The following is a 10,061-nucleotide window of genomic DNA, read 5'->3' on the forward strand; positions in this document are numbered from 1 at the left end:
AGCGCAAAGAGTCAGGTCAGCGCCATGATTCAGCCCTTTAATCTTCCACGGGAGCAGCTAGCTGAGCGCGGGGCATGGTGGGCGGCAGGGCCCTGGCCCCAGCAGTCGTAGCCTGGAGCCCTCCGTGCCCATGATTCAGGGGCACAGCTGCCCCAGCAGACACACACTTTCACACGCACTCGCACCCCACTCCCAGACACACCCCCAGGTCTCTGAAACTGGCCCAGGGTCCTGCTGCCCTCACAGCCGCAGGGATAGGGCTCAAGGGCTGCCCTCCACCCCACCCTGCTTCCTAGCGTCCTGGACGCCCACGGCCCCTCTTGGACTTCTTGGTCCCTGAGGGGGGACGGATGGGGAGAGGGGCGGTGATCGAGGGTGGTGGTGGCGGTGGCAGGAGTGGAGGTAGAGGTGGCTCCACGGGCTCCGGCAGGCTGGGGCTGGGCCGAAACCCCTCAAAGGGGGAGAACTTGAGGGGGCTGCAGGGGAAACCAAGGCAGAGTAAGAGCCTCCTAGGCCCTGCCAGGGCCTGCCAGCACTCGATCAGGGAAGGCAGACTTTCCCACCTGCCCAGGCACACAGGCCGTGGGCTCCAGAAACTCCCACCTAGGCAGCCTGGCCGCAAGGAGGGTAGGGACTGAGGTCCCCATGGCAGACACAGCAACCTAAGCCAACACTGGCTGACAGACGTGGCCAAAGCACCCAAGGCTGGAGCTGGCGTCCTGCCTGCTAGTGTCCCTACCCCAGCCACACATCCCCACATCCCTCAGTACCTGATGGGGGCCCGGGGGCTACTGTTGAGGCGCCTGGGTGAGCGCAGCTTGGGCTGGAAGGAGAAGCCCTCCTTGATGCTGTCCAGGACAGACGGCGCCACGTACGTGAAGCCCTGGGGGCGGAGGCAGGGCCATGCGACACTCAGTAACTTCCATCCTTAGCCACCATCCCTGCCCTGGTCCCACAGTCCCCGGGCCCCTGCACTCACCAGGAAGGCCTGGTTGGCACTCTCGCTGAGGGCCGTGTCATCGGGACTGTCCACCGGCGTCTGCCGTGTGAAGCGGGTATCAAACTGGCTCACGTCCTCCTCTGACTGCTGTGGGCCGACCAGAGAGGGGAGGGGTCAGAGGGCACCAAGATGCGGGTTCTCCACTTGCCACCCGCCACCTGCCACCGGCCACTGGGCCTGCTGCTCACCAGACAGGGCCTGAAAGGGGGGTCCACACGCCGGGCCAGAAGGTCGTCCCAATTCATGTGCCGGAAAAAGGGATGCCTCTGTGGGTAGAGAATACCCCAAACCCACTAACAGCTCACCCTGCTTGCCCCCTTGGTCACTCCCTCTGCCCTGGGGCCCTGCCCCCTGTTGCCCATACCCTTGGAGACTCAGCCCTACCCCTGGTGGTGGTCCCAAACCCACCTGCACATCAGCAGCATCCCCTGGACCACCCCCAATCCTCTGGCTGGGATTCCGTTTCAGAAACTGCGAGACCAGGAGAGAGGGTGAGGGCCTGGGTAGGTACTGTTCCTGTGTCCCCACGTCCCAGGGCTAGCTGGAGTGGGGGTCAGGTGACATGGGAGAGAATGCCTTTGGGTGTGGTTCCCACCTATGGATACCCTGGGGACTTTCAAGTTTTGGTCAGTGGAGCCACCTTCTCCACAAAGGCTTTGCAGAGGCTCCTGGGCCCTGGCATTGCCCCAAGGCGCTTTGGTGAGGCGCCAACTCCCCATGTGGCTGCCCGGCCTCCCCCTAACACCTCTGATGCTTGCCTTTGATGGAAGTGTGGCCAGCTCATCACAAGCACGTCCCCGGTTAGGACTCAGCCTAAGGTCTGGGCTAGGGCAGCAGCTGGTCTGTGACAGAGCTGAGACCTGGGCTGAATCCCCGACTTCAAGGGAGGGGCTCCTTTTACTCCCAGAGGCAAACTGCACAGGCCAGGGTGGCCCTGGCTTCCCCACAGCCCAGAGAGACTCAAGAACACATGCTGAGTGGCTGGCAGGGCCCCAGAGAAGAGAGAAAGGAGTCCCACCTTTTTGACAAGGTCCCGGGCATCTGGGGTGAGGTAGGGGGGCAGCGCCAGCTTGCCCTTGATGATCTTATCCATGGTTTTCTTCCGGTTCTCTGCAGTGAAGGGGGGCTGGAGGAATGAGGAAGGTGAGAGGAGCCTTGTGGGCCTCCCACCAGGCCCTGCCCTTGCCCCAGTAGGGGGGGCTCCTCCCACCCCTGCCCCTGCCCTCCTCCTCCCAGGGCGCTGGACTTGCCGATCCAGTGAGCATGTCGTACATCAGGGCCCCCAGGCTCCACCAGTCCACAGCCCGGTTGTGGCCACTGCGCACCAGAATCTCAGGGGCCCTGGGGTCCAGGTGGAACTGTCAGTCAGGCCATGCCCCTTCGGGCTGTCCTCCCGACCCCTGGGCCAGCCAGGTGCCACTTACATGTACTCAATGGTGCCGCAGAAGGTGTGAGTGACGGCGCCCTCATGGATCGACTCCTTGCAGAGTCCAAAGTCAGTCAGTTTGATGTGGCCTGAGGAAGAGTGTTGGAGAGGCATGACCAGAGGCCCCCCCCACCCACAGAGCTCCTCGGCAATCCCCACAGATTGCAGACCCCGCCTGCAGCTGCCCGTGCACACATGCGCACCCTGGCTGCTGAGCATGATGTTCTCGGGCTTGAGGTCCCGGTAGATGATGCCCTGGGAATGGAGATGGCCCAGGGCCAGCGTGATCTCAGCCAGGTAGAAGCTGCAGAAACAAGACAGGGTGCAGGTGGGAGTAGGGCAGGGACCTGGCGGCCTCAGGAAAGTGGAGGAGTAACACCCACCAGGCTGTATCTTCCAGGAAGATGCCCTCTCGCTCCAGATGCATGAAGAGCTCGCCACCTGCCACACAAACACGTCAGCAGCCACATGCTGGGCCCAAGTCCCTTTACACTTTCTGAGTCTTTATTTCTTCTTGGGGAAAGGGGGGCTCATAATTCCTGCCCTACCTGCCTCACAGAGCTGCCGTGGGGATTCAATTCAATTCAGCAAACATCTACCGACGCCTACTCGGTGCCTGGCCCTGTGCTGGGTGAAGCTGGGGACAGGATGAAGAGACCCAGCCACTGCCCTCAGGACGCTCAGTCTACTGGGGAGACAGACATGTACATGACGGCTCCAATACGCCAGGCCCAGGCCACAGCTCCAAGAGCGTAGCCCAAAAGATCTTGCAGAGGAGACAGGGAAGACAGAGTGAATCCCAACACAACAGAACAGAGAAAGTGCAGTTTGCTGGGACTTTAAGGGGATGCTGAGATGGACGGAGTGAATGTAGAGCATGGAGGCAGAAGCTCGCAGGGTTCATCTGGCCCAAACGAGGGAAAGGCAGGCCAAGACTGCTCACAGCCAGCAGGGGTCAGCCGGCCTAGGGGTGAGGCTTGATCTGGGCAGCAAGCCACAGGACTGAATAGAAGGTCCGGGAGCAGCCCCAGGCTCTACGACCTCAGCAGTCGGCAGAGGAGACACTAGAAAGCAGGTGAGCAGGAGGCCTCAGCCCAGTTAGAAAAATGCTCTGACCAACCCACCAGGCCCCTGAGAGTGGACGGATAGAGTAGGACGCTACAGTGAATGAACCAGTTGGACTGGGGACTTGACAGGATGCAGGGCACACAGGAGAGAACAAGAAGACAGGGAGGGGAGTAGGAAGAGACACAACCATCCTCTGGACTTCTACCCAAATTCCCACCATGCCCATCCACTCCCAACACACGTGAGGGACACAGTAGGTGCTGGACAGACGTTTGCTGAATGAATGAATGAATGAATGATGGGACAGATGCACGGATGGATGGGTGGATGGGTAGGACAGAGTGGGGGCCCCTAGCCAACCCCCACAGACTCAACTCTCAAGAGCTTCCCCGCCAACCCCCACAGACTCATCTCTCAAGAGCTTCCCCCCAGAGCTTCCTATGCTGGCTCCCTGCCCCCGCCACACACCCCTGCCTGGGCCCGCACTCATACCACTGAGGCACTCAAGGATGAGGTAGAGTTTGCCACCAGTCTGGAAGGCATAGGCCAGTTCCACAATAAAGGGGTGCTTCACAGACTCTAGAATGTTCCGCTCAGCCTGTGTGTGTGCTGTGTCCTTGGCGTTGCGCACAATTTTGGCCTGGAGACACAGGAATTGGTTAGAAACTAGGGCATCCAGGCCGGGCATGGTGGCTCACACCTGTAATCCCAGCACTCTGGGAGCTGAGGCAGGCAGATCACCTGAAGTCAGGAGTTTGAGACCAGTCTGGCCAACATGGCAAAACCCCGTCTCTACTAAAAATAGAAAAATTAGCTGGGTACGATGGTACATGCCTGTAATCCCAGCTACTCAGGAGGCTGAGGCAGGAGAATTGCTTGAACCCAGCAGCAGAGGTTGCAGTGAGCTAAGATCACACCACTGCACTCCAGCCTGGGTGTGAGTGATGGCGCACTCATGGATCGACTCCTTGCAGAGTCCAAAGTCAGTCAGTTTGATGTGGTTGAGACTCTGCCTCAAAAAAAAAGAAAAAAAAAAGGCTGGGCGCGGTGGCTCAAGCCTGTAATCCCAGCACATTGGGAGGCCGAGACGGGCGGATCACGAGGTCAGGAAATCGAGACCATCCTGGCTAACACAGTGAAACCCCATCTCTACTAAAAAATACAAAAAATTAGCCAGGCGAGGTGGCGGGCGCCTGTAGTCCCAGCTACTCAGGAGGCTGAGGCAGGAGAATGGCGTAAACCCGGGAGGCGGAGCTTACAGTGAGCTGAGATCTGGTCACTGCACTCCAGCCCGGGCGACAGAGCGAGACTCCGTCTCAAAAAAAAAAAAAAAAAACTGGGGGCATCCAGAGCTCCTCAGACCATCCACCTGTTACCTGCTGCCATGCTCTGTCACTCCATTGCATTTCTCCATAATTCCGCTGCTGTCAGCCGTCACCATTTCCAGGGATGGGTTTATTCTCTAACACAGGGTTTCTCAACCTGGGCACTACTGACACTTGGGACCAGGTCATTCTTTGTTGTGGGAGGCTGCCCTGTGCACCATGGGACGTTCGGCAGCGTCCCTGGCCTCTACCCACCAGGTACCAGTAACACTCCTCTCTGGCCTTGACAATCAAAAATGTGTCCATGCCAGGCACAGTGGATCACACCTGTAATCCCAGCACTTTGGCAGGCTGAGGCGGGCGAATCACCTGAGGGCAAGAGTTCAAGACCAGACTGACCAACATGGTGAAACCCCGTCTCCACTAAAAAGTACAAAAACTAGGCCAGGCACAGTGGTTCATGACTATAATCCCAGCACTTTGGGAGGCCGAGCTGGGTGGATCACCTGAGGTTAGGAGTTCAAGACCAGCCTGGCCAACATGGCAAAAACCCATCTCTACTAAAAATACAAAAAAATTAGCCAGGTGTGGTGGTTCATGCCTGTAATCCCAGCTACTCGGAAGGCTGAGGCAGGAGAATCACTTCAACCTGGGAGGTGGAGGTTGCAGTGAGCCGAGATCGCACCACTGCACTCCAGCCTGCGTGACAGAGTGAGACTCCATATCAAAATAAATAAGTAAATAAATAAAAAGACAAAGATTAGCCAGATGTGGCAGCACACGCCTATAATCCCAGCTACTCAGGAGGCTGAGGTAAGACAACTCCTTGAACCCGGGAGGCAGAGGTTGCAGTGAGCAGAGAGTGCACTACTGCACTTCAGTCTGGGCAACAAAGAGAGACTCCATCCCAAAAGAAAAAAAAAAAAGGCTAGGCGCTGGTGGCTTATGCCTGTGATCCCAGCTCTCAGCACTTTGGAGGCCAAGGCGGGCGGATCACCTGAGATTAGGAGTTAGAGACCAGCCTGGTGAAACCCCGCCTCTACAAAAAATACAAAAATTAGCTGGGTGTGGTGGCAGGCACCTGTAATCTCAGCTACTCTGGAGGCTAAGGCACAAGAATCACTTGAACCTGGGAGCCGGAGGTGGCAGTGAGCCAAGATCACACCACAGCAATCCAACCTGGGTGACAGAGCGAAACTCCTTCTCAAAACAAGGAAAAAAAAAGTGTACAGACATGTTGTCAAATGTCTGCTGGGAGTCAACATTGCTCCCATTGAGAATTACTGCAAGACAATACACATCACAACAGACAATAAACCAGTAAATGCCAAAGACAGGGCCCCTCCTCCACTGTGTTCCCTGCTGTCTTCCCAAAGCCTGGTACAGCACGTTGGGAATGGCAGTCACACAGTATTCCTTGGCTGAACAAGTGACTCACCTTCCTTAGGACTTTCATGGCATATATTTTGCCCAAGTTGGTGCCTTGCACCTTTCGCACCTGGAACACCTGTAGGGCAGGGGAGACAGGATCAACTTCCCTCTCCACATCCTATCTTCAAGAAGCCCCACCCTAAGCTCTGGCTTTGGGACCAAGAGGCCTAGGCCCTGCCAAGGGTGGGGCAGTGAAGATTTCAAGTCCGATTGGAGAGGATTTAGCCTTCCCTCCTTTATGTTTCTGGTTCTGAATCCCATTAGAAGCCCTGCTGATTCACAAGTCTAATTTGTTTTGAGAACCCTTTGCTGCCTTCAGAGGGAGGCTGTGAGGCAGGAGGAGAGTGCGCCCGCCCCTACCTTGCCATAGCCCCCCTTGCCCAGCACACGCAGCAGCTCAAAGCAGTGGGGCCCGATGCGCTCTGGGCAGAGGTTCACGCTGGTCTCAGTCAGCTCCACCTCTTCATAGTGTCCCACAGGCCTACAGACACAAGGAGTTAATGAGGACAAGGCTCTAGTGCTCCCCAGTTCCCCTTCCCCACTCCATTCCCCCCTCCCCCAACACGACCCTCACTCACTCCAGGCCAGCTGCCCTCAACTCGGCAAGGGGACACACGTCCTGTGAGAACCGAGGGGTAAGAGTCAAGGAAGGTGCCAGAATACCTCCCCGCTCCCGCTCAGGTTGGACTGCTTGGCCCAGCAGAGAAGGGTGTCAGGGATGGCAGCTGGCAGGGGATGTGCAAGAACTGGGAAAAAGTCGAGGGCAGGAAAAGGAGAATCGGGGGAAAAGGCTGGGGTTCTGGAAGAGAGGTCGGGGTGAGGGTGGGATCAGAGCTTAATAGAGGCCGGGATCTGAGAAGGATCTGGGTCTGCAAAGGGTCGGAGCCCGCTCCGGGCGTGCGGAGCCGCCGCTCGGTTCTCGGCTGGGTGACAGGATCGGCTCCAGGATCCAGTAGAGCCAGGGTGGGGCACTCACCGCGGAGCTGAGCTCTGGCTCACCCTCGCCCTCGCCCTCGCTGCCTTCCTCCGTCTCCAAATCCAAATCAAACACGGCCGCCATGGAGGCGCCGGCCCCGCGGGCCCCTCGGCCCGTACCTGGCCGCGCACCGACTGACAGTCCCGAACCTAAACATCATCTCTCCGCGACGGCGGCCGCGCGCGCCGATGACGCAAGGGGTCTTGCTCCCCCTCCGCAAAATTGCTTAGCCTAGTGGGGAACAAAGATGGCATCCGTCGCAAGGCCTCTCGGGAATTGTAGTCCTAGAGTAGCTAGGCGCCCAGCCTTCAGCCTGCGGAATCCTCTCGGCAGGACTCTCGGTCTTCCCAGCACGGCTCTCTGCGAGCCCGTTTTGGTTCTACGGAGAGTTTTGAGTTTGGATGGGGCAGGGTCGGAAGTGTATGCAAGTGTGAATGTAAATGCAATCCCCAGCCCTGTTGGAGCCGGGTACTGCCAGGCCGGCTGCGTGATGAAAGGCAGGTCGCGTTGCTTTCCGTTCGCTTCTGAAAGGGAGACACTGGCATCAGGGTCTCCTCAAAGTGCCTCTGGCTTGAGGACCCTGCAGATCGGAGCATTTACTGAGTGGCCAGCTCACTGCCAGGTTATGTTGCCAGGTTCCCGCCTTAAATAGGGTTTGGGGGTCAGTGATACACCTGTAAATATGAGATTTTGTTGGCGTTTACTCCCTCGTCAGTTTAAGCACATTTAGGCACCTGGTACAGAATAGACACTTCAAAAAACGTTGTTGAGGCTGGACACGATGCCTCACGCCTGTAATCGTAACACTTTGGGAAGCCAAGTCGGGAGGATCACTTGAGGCCAGGAGTTCAAGGTCACAGTGAGCTATGATGGTGCCACCGCACTCCAGGCTGGGTGACAGAGTGAGATCCTGTCTCAAAAAAACAAACAGGTCGGAGGCAGTGGCTCACACCTGTAATCTCAACACTTTGGGAGGCTGAGGTGGGTGGATCACTTGAGGCCAGGAGTTGATGAAACTCTGCCTCTACTATAAATACAAAAATTAGACAGGTGTGGTGGCACGCACCTGTACTCCCAGCTACCAAAGAGGCTGAGGTAGGAGAATCGCTTGAACCCGGGCAGCGGAGGTTGCAGTGAGCCAATATCGCGCCATTGCACTCCAGCCTGGGCGACAGAGTGAGAACAAGTCTCAAAACAAATAAAACCCCAAAACTTGGCCGGGCACGGTGGCTCGGACCAGCTTGACCAACATGGAGAAACCGTGTCTCCACTAAAAACACAAAATTAGCGGGGCATGGTGGTGCATGCCTGTAATCCCAGCTACTCAGGAAGGCTGAGGCAGGTGAATTGCTTGAACCTGGAAAGTGGAGGTTGCAGTGAGCAAACATCACGCCATTGTAGTCCAGCCTGGACAACAAGAGCGAAACTTCGTCTCAAAAAAAAAAAAAAAACTAAAAAAAAAAAAAACAAAAAACCCAAAACTTTACTGTTTTTTTCTTTTGTTTAGTTTTTCAGACAGGATCTTATGCTGTCACCCAGGCTGGAGTGCAGTGACAAGATCATGGCTTATTGCAGCCTTGACTTCTTGGGCTCCAGTGATTCTCCCACCTCAAATCCCAAGTAGCTAGAACGACAGGCACATGCCACCAAACCCAAACACCCGGCTGATTTTTTTTTTCTGTTTTCTTTTCCTTTCTTTCTTTCTTTTTTTTTTTTTTAAGAGAGGAGGTCTTGTTTTGTTGCCCAGGAGGCTGGTCTTGAACTCCTGGACTCAAGTGATCCTCCTACCTTGGCCTCCCAAAGTGCTGTGATTACAAGCATGAGCCAGTGCACCCAGCAAAAAACAAAAACTCCGCTGACAGAATGAACACAGGCCAGGCAGAGTCGCTCATGCCTGCAATCCCAGCACTTTGTGAGGCTGAGGCGGGCAGATCACTTGAGGTCAGGAGTTCGAGACCAGCCTGACCAACATGGTGAAACTCCGTCTCTACTATATATACAAAAATTAGCCAGGTGTGGTGGTACATGCCTGTAATCCCAGCTACTTGGGAGGCTGAGGCAGGAGAATCGCTTGAACCTGGGAGGCAGAGGTTGCAGTGAGCCAAGATCACGCCACTGCACTACAGCCTGGGCAACAGAGTAAGACTCCGTCGAAAAGAAAAGAAAAGAGAAAAGAAAAGAAAAGAGAAAAAGAAAGAAAGAACACGCTCAACACAGCAAATCTGGTCTGTGACACGTGGTCTATGACTTTAGATTGAGTATGGATTTGGCAGGGTGCAGTGGTTCACACCTGCAATCCCAGCACTTTGGGAGGTTGAGATGGGTGGATCACTTGAGGTCAGGAGTTCGAGACTAGTCTGGCCAACATGATGAAACCCCATCTCTACTAAAAACCCAAAAATTGGCCGGGCGCGGTGGCTCAAGCCTGTAATCCCAGCACTTTGGGAGGCTGAGACGGGCGGATCACGAGGTCAGGAGATCAAGACCATCCTGGCTAACACGGTGAAACCCCGTCTCTACTAAAAAAATACAAAAATCTAGCCGGGCAAGGTGCTGGGTGCCTGTATTCCCAGGTACTCGGGAGGCTGAGGCGGGAGAATGGCGTAAACCCGGGAGGCGGAGCTTGCAGTGAGCTGAGATCCAGCCACTGCACTCCAGCCTGGGCGACAGAGCCAGACTCCGTCTCAAAAAAAAAAAAAAAAAAAAAAAAAAAAAAACCCAAAAATTAGCCGGGTCTGGTGGTGGGCGCCTGTAATCCCAGCTACTTGGGAGGCTGAGGCAGGAGAATCACTTGAACCTGGAGGCAGAGGTTGCAGTGAGCCGTGACTGTGCCAC

General features: G+C 56.1%; 1 protein-coding gene across 2 annotated transcripts; it reads right to left on the bottom strand.

The window, feature by feature from the left end:
• Window positions 1–22: 22 nt before the first annotated feature.
• RPS6KB2 (ribosomal protein S6 kinase B2) lies at window positions 23–7,404 on the bottom strand. Of its 2 annotated transcripts, XM_010366345.2 has the most exons (15): window positions 7,227–7,404; window positions 6,829–6,869; window positions 6,611–6,731; window positions 6,258–6,326; window positions 3,987–4,134; window positions 2,810–2,867; window positions 2,630–2,730; window positions 2,425–2,515; window positions 2,251–2,341; window positions 2,019–2,126; window positions 1,409–1,471; window positions 1,189–1,266; window positions 980–1,087; window positions 771–883; window positions 23–476 (listed from the first exon to the last, which is right to left on the bottom strand). In XM_010366345.2, exons 1-15 carry the CDS (start codon window positions 7,308–7,310, stop codon window positions 293–295), a joined length of 1,458 nt encoding a protein of 485 aa, XP_010364647.1. In that variant the 5' UTR covers window positions 7,311–7,404; the 3' UTR covers window positions 23–292. The 2 variants fall into 2 exon arrangements, with proteins under 2 accessions (XP_010364647.1, XP_030773279.1); XM_030917419.1 differs by lacking the exon at window positions 3,987–4,134 and having other exon boundaries at window positions 2,630–2,867.
• Window positions 7,405–10,061: the final 2,657 nt, after the last annotated feature.

This window comes from Rhinopithecus roxellana, chromosome 15, assembly GCF_007565055.1.
Source record: "Rhinopithecus roxellana isolate Shanxi Qingling chromosome 15, ASM756505v1, whole genome shotgun sequence".
In the NCBI taxonomy this organism is placed as follows: Eukaryota; Metazoa; Chordata; class Mammalia; order Primates; family Cercopithecidae; genus Rhinopithecus; species Rhinopithecus roxellana.